At 36.3% G+C, this 21155-nt stretch overlaps 1 protein-coding gene across 2 annotated transcripts; it reads left to right on the top strand.

Annotated features, from left to right (window-relative positions):
* The first annotated feature begins 4639 nt into the window (after nt 1-4639).
* Nucleotides 4640-20342, top strand: LOC121407139 (phenylalanine--tRNA ligase, mitochondrial-like). 2 transcript variants are annotated; one of them, XM_041598076.1, is made up of 6 exons: nt 4640-4748; nt 12529-13173; nt 14669-14834; nt 18233-18364; nt 18887-19044; nt 19488-20341. In XM_041598076.1, exons 2-6 carry the CDS (start codon nt 12556-12558, stop codon nt 19773-19775), a joined length of 1362 nt encoding a protein of 453 aa, XP_041454010.1. In that variant the 5' UTR covers nt 4640-4748; nt 12529-12555; the 3' UTR covers nt 19776-20341. The 2 variants fall into 2 exon arrangements, with proteins under 2 accessions (XP_041454010.1, XP_041454009.1); XM_041598075.1 differs by lacking the exon at nt 4640-4748 and adding an exon at nt 7468-7499 and having other exon boundaries at nt 19488-20342.
* The last annotated feature ends 813 nt before the right edge of the window (nt 20343-21155 follow it).

The raw sequence follows: 21155 nt of genomic DNA, 5'->3' as shown, positions 1-21155 counted from the left end.
GGTCAGAATATCAAAAATTTCTTGTCCGCGCTTCACGCTCCCATCAATTATAAAGATACCCATCCTGTTCATGGTTTAAAAAAAAGTGCTTAAAATGTCAAGTTTTGGGTCGGAAATAAGAAATCCCTATGATAAGTGCTTAGAATGTCCAACTTTGGTCGAAATATAAAATAATTTTAGCTCGCACTTCGCGCTCACATAAAATGTTTCGTTAGATAGGCCTACCCATCATGTTCATGATTACCAATAGTGCTTAGAATGTCAAAATTTAGGTAAGAATATCAAAAAATTCAGCTCGCGCTTCACGTTTGCATGAATAAAGATACACATCCTGTTCATGGTTACAAAAAGTGCTTAGAACAGTTTTGGGTCGGAAATTCAAAAATTCTCAGCTCGCGCTTTGCGCTTGCATATGTTGAGATGAATACACATCCAGTACTTGATTACCGAAAATTCTTATATACGTATACCCATCATGTTCACGGTTTTAAAAAGTGCTTAGAATATCCGATCGGGAAAACATATATATATGAAAATATTTTTCCACCCCAACCCTTTAAGTGAAAGTTGGATCCGCATCTGGTAAAGAAATACCAGCTCCCTTTCACACAATTTTAGTAGGGCCTACTCTGATGAGAAGTTGAAACCACAAAGTGCTTAAAATTCTGTGTTTTCATGGGACCGTTTAATACAAGCTGATCGTAAGTTAAGAGCGAATTAATAAGAACGACTGGTGATCCTTTCTTTTTTACACAGTAAAAACACTGTTTAAGATTAATACAATGCTGTTTACTATATGAACCTTACAGTAGTTGTTAAACAGTTTAAACAATCATGTTTAATTTATTGAAGATTATATATTGAAAATTAAACTTTGTTGTTTAAGATTTAAACACTTGTTTAAACTGTTTAAACAATTAATGTAAGGTCCATATAGTAAACAGCGTTGTATAAAAGTTTTAAACAGCGTTTTTACTGTGTAGAGCGTAAGAAAGGTTCACTAGTCGTTCTTAAAGTCGCTCTTAATTTACGAACAGCTGCACCTGGACCCCCTGGACGCAATTATTATTTTTATTCATGGATATTTTTTTCATGAACACATTTTGGTCTTCGATTACCGTTTTTTCACGTGATTTTGAAATAAAATAATTCAACATGGATTTAAGCATGGACCTACTTCGATTAATTATATATATATACATCTCACAAAAAGTCACATTCGTGTTTAGCGTATTGGGCAAAGGGAAAGGCCCCATACCCCTCCCCATTGGAAAAAAAATCAGGGAAGCCGGGAAGGAGAAAACGAGGGGGAGAAAGAACAAAATGTGAGGAAAAGGGAAAATATAGAAATATCTTATTACCAAATAAGAAACGCTTCATTTAGACGCATCATTTTAAAATTTAATCAAAAGTTGCATGTTGTTCCATGTGTACACTCCGTCGTGGTATTGGGTCGACCACAATCAAAATCAAAAACTCATGTTTGGCTACACTAACCGCTGCTGCTGCAAATCGTCTTCTTACAAGTTAATAAAATTCAAAGTTTCCATTATTCTTCCATGGGGGAGGGGATTCATTGTCATACCTCCACGATAGACATGTGCGTTGATTGCACCAGGGGCGGATGCAGGATTTTCCAAAAGAGGGGGGGGGGGGCATTTTTGTATAGGAACAAAATAACAAGCCCCCAAATTTTTACTCTCATGGTGATTTATATCATGAAAAATTTGACAAGCAAAAAAATAAAAGGTATTCACTAGTGCATGCACGACATATTCCCTACCAAATGTTTTTTTGGCTCTAAAAAAGGGGGCGGGGCATACTGGATACAGTGGCGTAACTACGGGGGGGCATGGGGGGCACGTGCCCCCCCCCATCGGCTGGCCAAGAAAAAAAAAACGGGGAAAAGGAGAAAAAGAGGGAAAAAGGAAGAGAAACGTAGTGGGGGAAAGAAGAAATTGTTATTTATCATAGTGTTATATTATATTATGTTATATAACATAAGAAGCATTTTTTCACAACTTTATGAAAACATTATTTGCTTAATTGTGTCTTCATTGTTCCTGGTGCTCGCATAGACTTTTTAACGAGATATGTAGACCTGCTGTAGTAAAGCCTCCCGTTTTCAAATCAATATACAACAAAATAATATATTTCCTCGCAATTAGAGTTATTATTGTTTTAAGTAGTGATATATTCATCTTTTTCATGACTACTAAAAGTTATTGCCCTATTTTAAGGTCTTAATATAAAACACTTCCTGTCCGTGCTAACGTTCGCATTAGTGGATTGGTGAGATTTCTGCTCTTCATGAACTCCTAAAATCAGTCCTTAAAATATCAATTTTTCTGATCTGAATATCAACAAATTTTAGCTCGCGCTTCGCGCTCGCATCATTTGGTTAGTGAAATACGTGGGTTTTAGTAGTGAATTCCTACAAACAATAGCCTTGGAATGCCCCTCTTCATGTCTGAATTTCCTATAGATTTTCAGCTTGCGCTTCGCGCTCGCAGTATTTCATTAGTGAGATGCGTATAATAATCATGATTACGATGACTTCAAAAAGTGCTCCATGTGTTTAGATGTAATTCTAACAAAATCAGCAAGCGCTTGGCACTCGCATTAGATGACTATGGTGAGATATGTATACTCTGACTTAATGGATTTGTAACTATAGTCCTTAAAATATCCATGTTTGTGGTTAATTATATACAAAAATTTCAGCTCGCGCTTCGCGCTCGCATCATTTGGTTAGTCAAATACGTAGGGTCTTAGAGAATTCCTACAAACAACCCTTAGAATGCTCCTCTTCAGGTCTATATTTCCTAAATTTTCAGCTCGCGCTTTTGCGCTTGCAGTATTTGATTAGTAAAATGCGTATGATAATCATGATTACATGACTACAAAAGGTGCTTCATGACTGTGTTTAGATGTAATTCTAACAAAATCAGCAAAGGATAGCAATAGCATTAGATGACTATGGTGAGATATTTATACTCTTAATGGATTCTAAAATATAATCCTTAAAATTTCCTTGTTTAGGGTCAGTATATACAAAAATTTTAGCTCGCGCTTCGCGCTCGCATTGTTTGTTTAGCGAGACAGTTAAGTATCATGATTACAAAACAATTCGCTTATAATGTCAATTTTAGCCCTCAATATCAAAAATTTTCAGCTCGCGCTTTGCGCTCGCATTATTTAATCAGTGAGATACATATCCGTTTGATGGCACTGCATGTCCTTAAAATATCTCTATTAGGTCAGTATACCTGACAACTGAGCGCGCTTCGCTCGCTAAGTGACCCGAAATTTTTGCTGGTGCCCCTCCCCCCAATGCCGTGACCCACGGTACGCCACTGACTGGATATGCCCCTACATGGATCCGCCACTCCGTTGCATCCACCCTTTCTCTTTTTAGTGAGATCGATACATATTGGGGGAAGCAATTAAAATTCATAGGTCGTCCATGTGGTGAATTATCGGGTCCATGCCCATGCGTGGTTCTCTGGGGATGGTTTGAGAGATTTGAGCCACCCTCCAAAAACAACTGACGATTATTTGCAACTCTTACAGTGCTTCTGTATAACAACAAATAAAAAAAAAAGTTTCAAGAAAAGGGTATGATTAACCCAGGGGCGGATCCAGGATTTTCCAAAAATAGGGGGCATCTTTGTACAAATAAAATAATCAGAACTTCACTCCCATTTATCGATGGTGATTTATGTTTTATGTCTGGAAAATTTTGATAAAAAAATCCTCCCTTGCGTATTAACGACAATTTGACAAGCAAAATAAAGGGGAGGGGGGTCTTCACTTATGACATATTCCCTGGATGTGCCCCTACCTCATCCGTCCAGAAAAGAAATGTTTTCTCACTTGCTAGCTGCGCTAAAAAAATCGTAAAATCTGTTATATTTTTTTCCTTGAGATTAGTATATCTATAGAACTCACTATCTCATGTTGGAGGTTTCAAATGTCTGTGTACTGATTTGGGCAGGCGTGTTTTTTTTTTTGGGGGGGGGGCTTTGGGGACTGAAGCCTCCCCCCAAAAAAAATCGACTACAAAAGAAAAAAATATCAATTCAGTATGTTGTCAAGTGCTCTAAAATCAGTTTTTACTACTCAAATTCGAAATTTTTCTCGCTTCCTAGCAAAATAGCATCTAAATGCAGAATACATTAATGCACTCTTAATTAAAGTGCTAGTATAAGAAGTCTTTGAGGCTCCTGCAATATAGTAGACTGCCTTGCATTTTTTTTTCAGATTAACCTCCCTATACCCACCACGAATATACTCATGCCATAAAATTAAAGTTTTAACTCTAAACATATCCACGTTTTCGCTCCAAATTTCTCATTCTTCAGGGTATACATTTTTTAATGGATATACTTTTTTTTTTAATGTCGGAAATCTCTCAAGCCCCCAAAAGCTTACCCCGCCCCCCCCAAAAAAAAATATATAATTGCGCGGCTGGATTTGGGGTCTCCTTTTTATGAATTCTTCATAAAGGCCGGTGTTATTATTTTTCAAAATCATAGTTGCAGCCTTCTTTCCCGGTCTTCGTCAAACTCCGTACGTTTGAAGGCTTAAAAAGATTTTTTTTAAATATGTTGTTGTTATTGACCATAAGGGGTTGTTTTTTGGGGTGGTGGTGTATGGACGACACCGTAGAAGTTTATAGTCGGTGATTTCAGTTATTAATTTTCCCTTTTTTTTCTTGAAATTGGCTTAAATGATCAGAAGCGAAGGTGAGATTTCTTAAATTATAGCCTTTGGTTTTGATTGATTTCAGATGCATTCGGCATACTACCCTCAACAAGATGAATTACTCTAGATCGATCATGACAAGACCACGAGCTGCATGTTCTGCCTTCTGGCGCGTATTGCGCTAGCTGGGGCCTGGCCTGGGCTTGGGCCAGGGCTCCGCCCGGGGAATCCCCACCTGTAATGCCGAGCGCGAGCGAAAGCGCAGTCAGACGTTCAGCTCGCGGCGCGGGTTCCACCGTATTTAACTCTATAGTATGGGTTCCACGTATTATTGTGAGCATTTCGTGAACATTCTCATTGGTTCATCCGACGAGTTGTCAGTTGCAGATCTTGACATGTTATGTTTACTTAACCCAGTATACCCAGTTGTGTATCCGGACGGGTTGTGTGTCCGGACGATCAATTTTAGAATGTCTTTGGAAAAAAATTAGGCAGTGTATACAGCCACACGCACGTGTCTTTACCATCCAGCCACACGCGTGTGGTTATATCCAGAACACCTATCTGTGGATACCGCCACACGCCGCCAGTAATAACAGTAAAACACGTATGTAGGTCTGACCGTCTATATCACGATCAAAATAACCTCATTTCTTCATTAAATTCTTACATTCTAAACCCCTTTGATATCCTTAGATCGTTTCAATTTCATTCTCACCGTCTTCTCTCCTTGCTTTTCTTGTCTTGTTACAAACGGTCGTCTGTTTAACAGCAAATTCTCTTTTTCTACTTGTGTCGATTCTGGCTTCCTTCGCGGTGGCAGACCCATACAGCGTTAGCGCAGCGCAGTAGTAGACATACACAGTTTTGGGTTTCGTACGTACGCACGTACGCGCACATAGCCTAGAGTCAGTAGAGAATCGACACAAGTAGAAAAAGTGTGGAAATTTGCTATTTAACAGGCGGCCTTTTGTAACAAGACAAGAAAAGCAAGGAAAGAAGACGGTGAGAATGAAATTGAAACGATTTAAAGAAATCAGAGTGGTTTAGAATGTAAGAATTTAATGAAGAAATGAGGTTATTTTGATCGTGATATAGACGGTCAGACCTACATACGTGTTTTACTGTTATTACTGGCGGCGTGTGGCGGTATCCACAGATAGGTGTTCTGGATATAACCACACGCGTGTGGCTGGATGGTAAAGACACACGCGTGTGGCTGTATACACTGCCAAAAAATTACAAGCGAAGTTTCATCAATTATTAGTACAAAATGTTAGGAAATATTATAAAGAACAAAACAGAAAATTATGAGAAGTAATGAATTCACATTTTTATTGTAATCCACAGACAAAAAAGAAGGCTTCAAAAGATAAAGTGTCCGGACACCCGACCCCCCATCCTACCCAGGCCAGGGAGCCCTGGGGTGGTATTCTGAGATCCATTTTATCTCAGATAAAATAAAATATTTTTTCTCCATTAAAATCATTGAGATAAAATACCCTTAAAATCTCTCCGAATTGGTATTCTGAGAACCATTTTATCTTCATTTTATCTCTGTAAGACACACCTATTTTTCAATCACTATCCAATTAGAAACGCGCTTTTATAGCTCTCATATCACTCAACCAATTAAAATCCATTCCGCCAGGAGGTGTGGCAAAGGGGCCAGATTGCGTCAATTTATTGACTTCAAATACGCTTGCACTATATGCTTGCGCGTCTTTACGGGGATTTCTTTTTAACAAAAAGGACAATACTCTCATCTTTTTTCGAAGTCTGTATCGCATCTTTTCAAACATCATTTCAAAGACATTATTAGTAATGAAAAGTCTTATGAAATACTCTCTGATTGTACAGGAACAACGTTAAGGTGTTATTCTCAATAAGTATATATATTTTTTTTTCATTTTCATGTCACCATTTTGGGTTAATTCACCTAGAAATACTGGTGAAATCAACGTCGCAGAGATAAAATAGCCTCTACCCTCTTTTAAGTTTATTTTATTTTTTCTTCAAAGTAACATGGGCGCAAGCACATCATCTGCGTTGCAATGGCCAGATACGCGATGGGTATGTGTACGCAGGCATTGTTCTGTTGCGTATTATTTGTAGATACGCAAGATAAAATTTATACGCAAGATAAAATCTAAAATTTTATCTGAGAGATAAAATCTCATCTCAGAATACCAATTTAATTTTAAGAGATAAAATAAAATATTTTAAAGATAAAATGACCTCAGAATACCACCCCAGGACCTTACCATGTTACCGTGTAATTGACCATACTCACGGGACTAGCATGTATTTTATAATTATGGTCTAAATATTTCTCCAAATGCATTGTGAAAAGAGAAATTATGCACTTACCAATACCATGATTGTATGGATGAAGGTCTAACGAGTGGCAGTTTTCCTGACATCTGGGCACAGACTGGAACCTCAAAAAACGAAAAGTTCTCTCCTACCCCCGTCTCGATCGGCCATTTTTGTTAAAAATGCAACAAAATGGCCGATCGAGACGGGGGTAGGAGAGAACTTTTCGTTTTTTGAGGTTCCAGTCTGTGCCCTGATGTCGGGAAAACTGCCACTCGTTAGACCTTCATCCATACAATCATGGTAAGTGCATAATTTCTCTTTTCACAATTCATTTGGAGAAGTATTTAGACCATAATTAAATCATGCTAGTCCCGTGAGTATGGTCAATTACACGGTAAGGTCCTGTGCTCCCGCGTAGCGGGCGGGAGTTCCCTGGGTTAATGTTTACTGTGCTCTTTCCTGATTCATCGATGGTGAAGACAACCTTTTTATACTTCCAAGACAATTATGAATGATTTTAGAGCGAAATGAGTTGAAGTATGATATCTCTACTGTAGTGTATGTAACAATCGGCTCGCCATACTTAAACCACAACTTTAAACCTGAGTTTATAGTGTGGTACGGTATGTCACTGACAGAGCTCCCGTAGGACTAGCGTGCCAAAATTGATTTTTTGGTTGTTTTGGCTTCAATAGGGTCCCCTTAGACCAAAAACGATGGGGGTCAAATTTTCAGACCCCTCCTTCCCTTTGTGGGGGGTCCTTTTTGGCGCCATATTGGCCTGTACAAAGCCCAATAGGATAATCCATTGTTTTCGACCTTATTTCTCACTTTTCTTTGCCAATTAATTATTAAAGTTGTCTGAGGTGTATGAGAATGAATATTTGATGATGTTGTGATGTCAATGTTTTTTAACTTTTACCATACGGGGGCGGACTTTACGAAAAATGCCCCAAATTGTAAAATATTGCCCCCAAAATATTATTTTTCCCTTTTTGGGCTCTAAAATTAGGACAAAAGGATTACAAAATGAAATGAATATGTCTTGTTATACAATCCAACAACAGAGGAATATATCACATGTAATGTATATCATTATTTTTGGTCAATTGATGTAAAAATCATCCCCATTTCAGGATTTTATGCAGTGTAAACCTTACTACAACACTAGAGGGCGCCATAACTTATGATAAGCACTTCCCTAAAAAATCAAATTCTAGGCACTGTAATTTTATCAATAAATTTGAAAGCTGACACATTTCAAGAGCAATTATTTCCAATGCCGATTCATAGTATGGACATCTAATTTGTTTTGATTCTCGCCCCCCCCCCCCCCCCACGGGGGGGGGGGGGGACAAAATGGCTGCCTTGGGCTAAAATAAAAAAAAATCCTGGATTTTTTTTTGTTACTTAAGTGACCTTAATTTGGTTTCTATTCAAAGATTTATAAGGGTGAAGAAGTATATCGGGAAAAGTTACAAGGACCCAGAAATCCAAGATGGCTTCCAAAAATGGAGTTTAAAATGGTTGTTGATACTTTAAATGGACATAGCACATTTTTATATACCTGAGATAGATGAAATCGGTGTCTAGACCATGGTTTCAACGATCATAATTGGGACAAGAATACCGTTTCCATTCTTTATTCATTTAACTTTTGGAGGCCAACTTGGATTCAACATACCGGGACAGTCGGTGGTCCGGTATGTTAAAAAATCCAAGATGGCTTCCAAAAATGGAGTTTGAAATTGCTGTTGCTGCTTGAAAAACCGATATAGTTTGTTCAATATCCGGGAATATGAATGTGTGTGACTACCATGGAAAAGTGAGTCTAATAATACATTAGAATAAGTTACAAGGAGAGTCGTTGGTCGAGTATGTTAAACAATAGAGTCTGAAATAGCCACTGTTATTTACAAGTGGACATGTAATATCCATCAAGAACATGATTTTTAAAGTCAGAAAATTAGTTACAACCGTTCGAGTGTTGTGGCCCAGTGGATTGGTCTTTTGACTTTGAAAGGGTCGTGGGTTCGAATCCCAGCCATGGCATAGTTTCATTCTGCAAGAAATTTATCAACATTGTGATGCACTCAACCCAGGTGAGGTAAATGGGTACCCGGTAGAAATTCCCTGAATGCGCGAAGGAATTCCTTGAATGCTAAAGCGCCTAGGCAGCCCATCTAAGGCAGGGGTAATAATGGCAAGGCCCGCTGGGAGAACAGTTTTTAGAACTGAAGTGGCTTCCCTGGGTAAATATACCTAGATTATTAATATTACCATATAATAACAAGGACAGTCATTGGTCTATGTCGGAAAATCCAAGATGTCGTGAAGAAATCTGAGTCTAAAGTGAATGCTGTTACTTAAAAATGGTCATCGTTCATTTAAAATTCACCAAGGACATAGGATTTTGGTGTCCACTCAATGGTTTCATGATTATAATAATACTTTCGATTAGTTACAAAGATATTCACTTGTCCATTTTGCCTAAAAATCCAAGAAAATTTTCAAAATGGCATCTAAAATGATTCCTAAAACTCAATAATGATCAGAGTTTACACAATATTAATATGTGAGGAATAATTTGGTTGTCTACATGGTGGTATAAAGGGTTAGATAATACATTCAACAACTAACAAGGATATTTAGTTTTCCATTTCGTCTAAAATCCATGGTAGATTAAAAAAATTCATCAAGTGGGTGCTATTACAAACTCATGAATCAATATGATAACTTATCCCATAAGTGTAGGCACCAAAATAATTCTCACATTTTAAGATCATTTTTTTGGAATTCATCTTTGATTTTTGGACATACCAGACCACTGACTGTCCTTGTAACTTATCCTTATATATTACTTAACCCAAACCAGTGGTTTAAAATTAAACATCGAAATCACATTTCCATGGACGATATGAAATCAGCTATGTCTGCTTTAATTTTAGCAGCCATTTCAGAATAAATTTTTTGAAGCCATCATGGATTTTTGGACCCACCAGACCACTCACTGTTGTAACTTTTTCGAATTTACTACTTCACCCTTAAAATCATTGAATCAAAACCAAATTGAGGAGTTTTAGCACATGGCAGGCTTTTTTGATGCCATCTTATATTTTCCAGGTATCCTGGGGTCCTTAGATTCACTCTACCCTATGTCAACAAATTATTTTAACTCCTAGACCATGGAGTATGAAACTAATTAGGATTCTAGGGTGGATAATGAGAGAGTCGTTTTCATTAATTTTAAGTGAATGGTGGCCATCTTGGATACTATCTTGAAAATAACCACTTTCCCTGATGCAGATTTTGGTAGATTTTTAGTATATTATTCCTGAGGTCAATTAGTACTAACAACTGTTGAAAAACAATGTAAGTTCGGAAGTTCTCTAAACATCACATGTTATTTCAATAATGAATATGTGAGTGTTTGTGGGGGGGGGCTAAAATTATATTTTATGTGTTTTTTCTGGCTATCAGTAATTGGAAATTAGCCGAGAAGTACATAATTGACAATCCGAATAGAAGTACTTTAATCGTTATTGTACTCCGGAACGAGTGGCCGAATAGTGAAAGTTGTATGCCAGTCAGTTGGGGGGGGGGGAGTAGGGGATATGGTTGGTAGGATGCTCGTCCAACTTGAAGCCTTCAGATATAGGCATTTTAGCTGTCTAGAGATGATAAAATTCCATAAAATAATCCATTGTTTAACCGGGCGCAAATTACTAATACTCCTGATTTTAGTGGGTCTCGATATAGGTGAACCCCCCCCCCCCCCTCAGGCAGTGGGTGAGGGTGGGGAAAATTGGACCCCTATCATTTCGTGATAGATTGGACCCAAGTGAATCCAAAAAAAAAAACAATTTTGGCACAAAAATCCTGCAGGAAGTGTGTCATGATGTACCGTACCACACTAATATCATCATGATAAGTTATGGCGCCCTCTAGTGTTGTAGTTAGGTTTTCACTGCATAAAATCCTGAAATGGGGGTGACTTTTACATTAATTTATTAATAATAATCATATAAATTACGTGTGATGTATTCCTCTGTTATTGGACTGTACAACAAGACATATGCACTTCATTTTGTAATCTTTTTGTCCTAATTCTAGTGCCAAAAAGTGGGAAAATTACATTTTTGGGGTAATATTTTACAATTTGGGGGCATTTTTCGCAAAATCCGCCCCCCGTATGGCAAAAGTGAAAAAATATTGACTTCACAACATCATCAAATATTCATTTTTGTACACCTCAGACAACTTAAAAATAAAATTGGCGAAGAAAAGTGAGAAATAAGGTTGAAAACAATGGATTATCCTATTGGGCTTTGTACAGACGAATATGGCGCCAAAAAGGACCCCCCACAAAGGGAAGGAGGGGTCTGAAAATTTGACCCCCATCGTTTTTGGTCTAAGGGGACCCTATTGAAGCCAAAACAACCAAAAAATCAATTTTGGCACGCTAGTCCTACGGGATGACACACCATACCCCACTATTAAGTTAAACCCGACTTCAGAATACGGGCCATTGACAATAGACCAAAAGCTTCAGTCTGTATCTTGGTTTTTCCGCTGAACTGCGTTGGCTCACTCAGTAAAATGTCAGAAATTCTTGAATAAATTCCCAGAAACGATGGTTATATTGTTGAATAAATTCCCAGAAATGATGGTTATTCCTGTCTACACATACATCTGCACGTATCGCCCAAAAACCTGAAAGAAACTTTCGCTCCGAGATTTCTACTTCCCTTCTAAGTGATCTAACTTTAAATCATGGGATAAAGCTTAATTTCTGACATTTCTGCGCTTTCGATTTTATTTTTAAATAAGAATTCATCAAAAAAATGAGAAAACTTGTGAAAAGAGGGAAGAGACTTGCCCGATGTTTACACCGCCTTCCTGTTTCCAGATGCGTGCACAAAAAAGGCAATATGGACTTTGGCAGTAAATTTCAAATTATATTGATCCCAAATCAAACAATGTACCGGTAAGCCTTGATTTGACTCCTGAATGGAAGTTGTAAAATCAAGATAAGTAAATATATTCAATTAGAGATCCTTATTATCACATATAATAATAAAAACAAAAATATTTTACTCTTCATTTAATACAATACACAAGAAATAGTGATGTGATCAGCTCCCCCATTTGTATACTGACCAAAACAAGAAATGTTATGAAAGTAAATAACCAAAACCTTTCAATTTCTTACATTTGATCAAATTTGATAACATTTTTCAATATTATGTTTTTCCAGTAATCTCTCTATAATTTGTTCAAATGTACAGTTTAATGTAAGGGTGGATTGATCTTTAAGCATTAAATTGTATGTTTTGTGTAGTTTCAATTTAGATTTATACTGATTATTTATTTGTAATTTTGATTAGTTTCTTCACCTCACATTTCATTACTATTCTTTTCATTGCAACTGATGCCATTTTATAACAGAAATATCAAATTGCTTCTGATTATAAACTAGAATTTTTCTTTTTACATTTTCAGCTCCCCAATCCGAATGAATTTTATGCGATGGCTTCGAGAACTTTGATTTGTGCTGTCAGGACATTGCATTCTAAACTAACACTGCATCGATCATACAAAAGGTGCCTTGTGGGAAATCTGTCATCCACAAGCCATTATTCAACAAAATCAAATTTCACCCAGACAAAACCAAAAGACTCCGAGGTCACTATTCAAGACAGAACATTCACCCGAGATGCCTTCACGACCATCACGCCAAAGATCATCTCCCGGGTCGGTACCAACCTGCACAATAAACCCCACCATCCACTCTGCATCATCAAGGAGAAAATCCGCGACCACTTTTACAGTAGCTTCCTCAATCGTCGTGGCAACCCACTATTCTCCATCTATGACAACCTAAGCCCCATTGTAACCTTACAGCAGAACTTTGACAGCGTGCTGGTCCCAAAGGATCACATATCGAGGAAGAAAGGGGACAATTACTACATCAATGAGGAGTTTATGTTGAGGGCGCATACATCGGCTCATCAGCATGAGCTGGTCAATGCAGGGCTGGATGCATTCCTGGTGGTTGGCGATGTCTATCGTAGGGATGAGATCGATACCAGTCATTATCCTGTCTTTCATCAAATGGAGGGAGTGAAGCTCTTTACGCAGCATGAGGTGATTTCAAAATTCACAGTATCTGGTATATGTACCCCCCTTTATCTCATTCATTTAGTATTTGTTAAAATTTGGATAATATTTAGTTTAGAGCCTTGAAATACATTAGTAGAATTGTTTCTGCATTGTGCGGGACACTTCTCAAGATCCAGTATATTTTTTGTTTACTCTGTTGCATATGTTTAATGGCACTAGTTCCTCAAAAGAAATATAATAAGTATGAACTGAACATACTTGAATTGAGAAATGAAAAAAAAAAATCAAGGATTGCCTACATGACTGTGAAGGTAGTGCTTGGTAACTTCAATAATGACTGTCACATTTCAGATGGGAGGATGGATATGACCATAAGTGTGTTCAAATTATTTTCTATAAAGGAATGATTATATTTTCAGCTTCATGACTAATTCCTTGGTTTCATTTGCTCTACGGCGGCCGTACGGCAAGTAAAAAACAGCCTTTTTAACATTTTTTGTACCAACTACATATAGATGGTTTTAATTAAAATTAAAACGGCTGTTTTGGACTGTTTTTGCCGTAGAGCAAATATGACCAAAGTATAATCCTCCTTTCCATACATACTTTTTTCCCTATTTGTTTCCCTTCCATTTCTTGTTGTATAATAATTGCAAATTATAAGCATGTGCGGGGGGTGGGGGAAGTTGCTGCCCCCCCCCTCACCATTGCATCACATCTGTTCTGAACCGTATTCATCTCTTAATAAAATTTCAAAGGGGATGATGTGACATACAGTGTCATGTTGACAAGCTCAACATTCATTACTTAAAGGATAAGTCCACCCCAACAAAAACTTGATTTGAATAAAAAGACAAAAATTCAACAAGCATAACACTGAAAATTTCATCAAAATCGGATGTAAAATAAGAAAGTTATGGCATTTTAAAGTTTCGCTTATTTTCAACAAAATAGTTATATGAACGAGCCAGTTACATCCAAATGAGAGAGTTGATGACATCACTCACTATTTCTTTTGTATTTTATTACATGAAATATGAAATATTTTTATTTTCTTGTCATTGTCATGTGAAATGAAGTTTCATTCCTCCCTGAACACGTGGAATTCCATTATTTTAACATTCTGTACATCAGGCAAGGAGGTCCTAATCGTCAAATTCGTAAAAATTGAAATATTGTATAATTCAAACAATAAAAAAACAAAAGAAATAGTGAGTGAGTGACATCATCGACTCTCTCATTTGGATGTAACTGGCTCGTTCATATAACTATTTTGGTGAAAATAAGCGAAACTTTGGAATGTCATAAATTTCTTATTTTACATCTGATTTGGATGAAATTTTCAGCATTGTTCTTGTCTGATTTTTCTCTTTCGATTCAAGTCAACATTTTTCTGAGGTGGACTTGACCTTTAACACACAACAAAAGTCAGCAATAACCTGCTCATCTACGAACTGAATACATGAATTCATCCATTGAAACCTGTTTTGAATTATCTTGATGTTAATTTTCTTATCAGCTGTTTGCAAATTGCAACGATGCCACCAATCTGAGTTTGTTTGAGACCAGGCCTACGACTAGATCCCCTGACAGGCAAGAGTGCCACACCTTGGAGGCTGCCAAGCTGGTGGAGTTTGAACTTAAGAATGTAATCACCTCCATGGCTGAGATGCTCTTTGGGAAGGGTAGGTGACCATGTCCTAGACAGAAACCCTCAGTCTCTGTTTCCTCTCGGTCGTTCCTCTGAACTATGCCTTGCTTCATTACACCTTCTCCTGAGACTGAAATCATTCTTACACTTTGTACATGGAATGTATGCCTCCAAATTGGTTTTTACTATTGCTTGTAAAAAATAGGTTTAAAAACTGAGAATGAAAATACATGTTAGGAGTAGGTAAACATTGCATTGTTGTGATAATAAATATTTGAAAGCAAGTAATGGAGATATTTCTTATCATGGCTCATGAATATTCACCTTCATTCTTCATGAATCAAAGAATGACAATCTTTTTTTTTTTTAATCTCCATTACTTTTGTTCAAATATTTTTTCTTTTACACAGCAATGCAATCTTTAGCCATTTTTTTCCCCGTTTTCAAATTGTTTTGTTACTAACAATGCGTCAATGTCAACGGTAAAACATGATTTCTAATAGTGAACCTGTTAATTAGAACTGTTATGGGATGGTCCAAGTTACCAGCCCATTGGAAAAGATTTGTATGTGGCTAAAAATTAGGTGGTGATATTCATGTTGGGATGAATTTTTAAGAAGCAACATGTAATTGTAAACAAAAACATGTGCACATGCTGCATGTGGGGATATCAAACTTTTGCAAGTGCAAACGTGCCCTTAGCCAAGGCTCCACATTAACTTTTTTTGGTGGTGGCCCGTTCGGGCCACCAAAACCTTCAAACAATTTTTTTTGGTGGCCCATTAGTAAAGTTTGGTGGCCCGAAAAATATTAAGAAAAACATTAATTTAAAATGAATAAAACAAACTGAAATATTCTGCAGTCACTAACACGTACCACTATTCTTTGTACATCTTGTATGTAAATCGTGCTTGCCGTTATTTTACTTTGCTTATTTTGTGGTAATACATAAATTGTTCTATCATTGTAAATATGAAATGATTGAAAGAGAATAAAAGAATTGTATTGTTCCCAGGTTGTGTGGATTTTTATCTCCGTATAGACACACCCTCATAAAGGTAAAGTATATAAATAGTGCATTTAGCAAACTCAGATAGATTTACAAAACAATGATTTTTCCTTTCTTCCTTTTTAATCGTAAAACCTAGATTATTCAGGCCCCAAATCCGGTTTATTTTCTCTTTTCCAGCACATTATAGTAGGAGAAAATGACAGAAAAATTTGCTGCAGAATTAGAACAATGTGTAAAAGGGGGAAATAAACAAAAATAATTTTTAGAATAGTATATTGAAAAAAGAAAAAAAAATTGTAAAAATGAATAAGTGAAATAAAACAAAAGAAAAAATGAAGAAAATACAAACAGGAAAAAAAAATTGAGAAAAAACAAGAAAATGTAAGAAAAATGAATGAGACAAAATTACCGAAAAATGGGGAAAATTATTATTATTATTCAGTAGAAACATGTTCTTTAATCAGGCATATTCAATGGGAAGGGGTATAAATGGTTTAAGCACTGTAAAAAAAATGAAAGAAAAAAATAAAACATCAAGTTACTGGAAAAAACAGTGAGAAAATTCCTTCCCTATATTTGACAAAATGATGGAAAAAAATTCACATTTCATATCAATGAAATGCCTTCCCAAAGTATTTACTTCCTTAAGAGTGGTTTAAGAATTCATTTATAAACAAGAAAGAAAGAAGCTGCCTACATGTATTTATTTTTGGCTAGAAGAGACACAGCTTCGAAATAAACCAAATATCAACATACATACAAATGCACATATGGGACTGTGATGTACTCACCTAATATAGATGTTTTATGTGTATTAATTCATTTGGAAATCGGTCTTTTTGAGTCAAAAGAGAGGTCATAATTCCTCCTTTTAATGCTTGCAAATAATCAGGTTTCAGTAATATGGACTGTAGAAGGGCATTTCATTGGTGTAAAATGTGACTTTGACGTAGATTTTCAAAGTTCTGGGGAAGATTTCTTAGCAGTAACATTTCGTATCGCAGCTCCCTGAGTCTGAATAGTCTGCTCGCGCACAGCTAGCTAGCTGCAGTGGTTTCATGCATGCAAAGCTCAGCCAGACAGCCGGCACAGCCGGCTGAATAATAGTTACTGTATGCTAGCGGTAGGCCTACATACTGTCATGACTATGCAATCTTTGTGTGTAGATTAACAAAAAAGGCGCATGACGATTTGTCTTGCAATTTGAACTGTAGAAAGTTGATAAATGCATGCAAAATCGGGAGAAAAATTGCGCTACTTTGAAAATTATTGGTTGCCCGATTCGGGCCACCAAAACTTAACATTTTTTCAATAATGGTTGCCCGAGATGAATTTTTGGTGGCCCCGGGCCACCGCTAATGTTGAGCCTTGCCTTAGTATTTTTGTGATGATTCACTTTATCAAGAAGGATTATAAATTGGATGGACAATGATCATCAGGAATTCAGATAAATGAAAACATGGAAAGGTAATGACTTCTGTTTATTGCATGTGCATAACTTTCCAAACTTACATCTGGTCCTACATGGACCTATCTCTATCCCTCCAGAAAATGATGCACGAGCGCTAGCGCCTGCTCCAGAGTGAATTATCCCCCACTTAAATTTTCAGGTACATGGTCCCCACCTATTTTGACCACTCAAACCTGGGTAAAACTCATGATGACTCGGGCCTAGCACATATCTTGCATATTCTTGTCCAAAAATTGCTCCAACTTAAAGGTGAATATTTGCAAGATCGCCTGAAATGCAAATTTTCCTGTATTTAAAGGTCAAGTCCACCTCAGAAAAATGTTGATTTAAATCAATAGATAAAAATCAGACAAGCACAATGCTGAAAATTTCATCAAAATCGGATGTAAAATAAGAAAGTTATGACATTTCAAAGTTTCGCTTATTTTCAACAAAATAGTTATATGAACGAGCCAGTTACATCCAAATGAGAGAGTTGATGACGTCACTCACTCACTATTTCTTTTGTTTTTTATTGTTTGAATTATACAATATTTCAATTTTTACGAATTTGATGATTAGGACCTCATTGCCTGAAGCACAAAATGTTAAAATAATGGAATTCCACGTGTTCAGGGAGGAATGAAACTTCATTTCACATGACAATGACGAGAAAATAAAAATATTTCATATAATAAAATACAAAAGAAATAGTGAGTGATGTCATCAACTCTCTCATTTGGATGTAACTGGCTCGTTCATATAACTATTTTGTTGAAAATAAGCGAAACTTTTAAAATGCCATAACTTTCTTATTTTACATCCGATTTTGATGAAATTTTCAGTGTTATGCTTGTTGAATTTTTCTCTTTTTATTCAAATCAAGTTTTTGTTGGGGTGGACTTGTCCTTTAAATGAATACCTTCATGTACCCTGATGTTTAGGTTTTTTTTTTCTTTCTCTTTTTTAGACATTGAATGTCGATGGATTGAGACAGATTTCCCTTTCACTCACCCTTCCTGGGAGTTGGAGATCTTCTTTCAAGGAGATTGGTTGGAGGTGCTAGGATGTGGTATCATGGAACAAAAGCTATTACAGTCAGGTATATAGTCGGATATCATAATGGCCACTTTGTGTAATCCTAGAGATTATTTCTTTAAACTGTACTAACATCCACAAATGTGGGTAAACTTGTTTGATCTGCGGCCATACTGGTCTAATTGCCATGATTATTTATGTTATCGCTTTGTCCAATGTCCCACTTGGCCAATTATCTGATGACCGGAGAGTTTAATTCTCACTTTGCTTCCTTAGTTTTTGTCAGTTTGCCTTTTTAGCCATTCGGTCTATAACTAGACTTAGCAATGTTAGTCTGTTAGAGAAAACAAGCATAGCAAAAGAGCAACCAGACAAATTGGTCAAATGATCTGTGGCAATTAGCATACCGTAAATGGTGTTTTATTTTGTAATGATTGATTTTTCATTTTGGAGGTCAGTAGGCCTACTATTTGTGGATAGAACTATTTATATCCACTGATATGTGAACCACATTAACATATTCATTTAACTTCCATTAATTGCCAAAAATATTTGTACATTTTCCATCCTTATTCCTTTTATAAAGCTGGTGCTGGAACTTCTATAGGCTATGCCTTCGGTCTTGGACTAGAACGCCTTGCAATGATCTTGTTTGACATTCCAGACATCAGACTATTCTGGAGCACAGACAATCGGTTTCTGGACCAATTCAGGGACCAAGACATAAATCAGGTCAAATTCAAGGTAGGCCTCAATTACTCAAGATCACCAAATATGAAATCAATGTAAATGTAGAGCTGCATCAAAGAATTGTTAAAAGATTTAAGTGTACATTGAGTGTTCATTTAGCCTAAAGTTGATATGAAAAAAGTGAATGCCATAACACAGACTTGTTTTAATGCAACTTTGTTTTATTCATTTAGTTTAATTTTTTTTGTTCTATTGATTATATGCAATGGTAAAAGAACAAGTCAGGATAAAAAAGATTTCTTTCCTTCTGCTAAAGCATTTTTAGTTGTAAATAATCATATCTGAAAAATAACACATTAGGATTTTTAGAAAACTCTTATTCTTCCTGTCTACAATATTCATCAGTAATATTTTTTATGTACCACTAAGGAGACACTTTTAGACATCTGAACAAAACCAAGCAATCAATTATAGGGCCTTCTTTTATTTTACTTCAGCCATTCAGCAAATATCCACCTGTCATCCAAGATATGTCGTTCTGGTGTCCTGAATGTGACTACGAATCAAATGACTTCTATGATCTAGTACGAAATGTAGGGGGAGAGCTGGTAGAACAGGTTGCCATGATTGACGAGTTCACGCACCCAAAGACTCTGAGAACCAGCCATTGTTACAGGATAACGTATAGGAGTATGGAAAGAACACTTGTTCGAGAGGAGGTTAATCAAATTCATGACTTGATCAAAGAAACTGCAGAAAAACAGCTGAGAGTGGAGCCAAGATGATTTTACTTCTGGAATGATTAGAATTTATTTTCCAGTAATAATGGTAAAACTTCAGGATTATATTGAAAAGAAAAATCTGAATTGAGAATGAATTTACTTGGATGAAAATATGGGGAGTACCTTACTGCAAGTTTGAGTAAATTTTGATAAGCACCATACTGTCCCAGTGTAGTTTGGTAAATATCTGGCCAATGATAATGTGAAAGAAATCATCAATTTCCCTATTCTAATGCCTGCAAGGTTGGCAAATATATGAGTTTTTAAAGTTGTCAGTTTTCAACAGGAATATGTAAGTTTGTGAAATATCTTTTGAGCTCTCAACTTTAATACCTTTTGTTATTGATGAAATAATGCATGCAGTTCAAACGAGATCTATAGGACATTTCCAAATTATTGATATACTGTAGGTGTAAGATTTAACATTATCTTAAGAAAAAAAAAGAACAACGAATTGTGTGAGTACCAAAAATTATCAAAGTTTGACCTTTTTGAATAATCAAGCAGAGTTTCGATTTCATGCTTATAATCAACAGAATACAATTCATTGAAAAATTAACTGTTATGTTGTGTCTTATGCCATGGATGACAAGCGTGATGATTTTCAACCCTATTTCATGTTTGATATTTGAGTGGCTTTATGATCTATCAAAATAACCTGACCTAGTTAAGGTGTTACGGAAAAAAAGAAGAAAAGGGTCCAGTCACATCGTTCCGCGAAAGTCTTGCGGGTAACTATTGTTGCTACCCGCAGGTCGGCTGCATTGACAGTATCTCGCACGCATCTCACACATAGAAGCTTATGCAAGTCTGATTTGCACGCAGAAGTTTTGAACATTCTCAAAACATTTTTGCAGGCAATCACCCACAAGGCTTGCATGGAACGATGTGACAGGACCTTAAAGGTATTGTTTAACTTTGTGAGCAGCTGATTGAAAAAATTCTCAAACCAAGATGAAACATGTGTACAAGTGCATGTATTAGAACTAATAAACCCTGAAAACAACCATTATTGAGAATGAAAAGCTAAAACTACAAGGCAAACCCCGATTTTGTAAATAGGCGTCTTATAGACACCTAAATAGTACACATTAGTGTATGGGATGAAATTAAGATGGTGTTTCCGGTCACTTTATATTTCAATTTTTGAAGCACTAAATAATTATTTTCGAACACAATTTTTTCTGGGCTTCATTTTTGTAACATATCACAGACACAGGTGACCTTCTAGCCCAGATTTTTAAGTCAAACCAATGTTAACCAATCACTTTAAGCTAATGCTTAATGGTATTTGTGTAAAAATGTAATATTTTATGGAATATAATATCAAAGGGTTATAATGATATAAAAGATGAAATCTTCTAAAAAATTTGCCATTTCATG

This window comes from Lytechinus variegatus, chromosome 2 (assembly GCF_018143015.1).
Source record: "Lytechinus variegatus isolate NC3 chromosome 2, Lvar_3.0, whole genome shotgun sequence".
Taxonomy (NCBI): Eukaryota; Metazoa; Echinodermata; class Echinoidea; order Temnopleuroida; family Toxopneustidae; genus Lytechinus; species Lytechinus variegatus.
The sequence above is the reverse complement of the archived record's forward strand: the minus strand, read 5'-3'. Positions and strand labels throughout refer to the sequence as shown.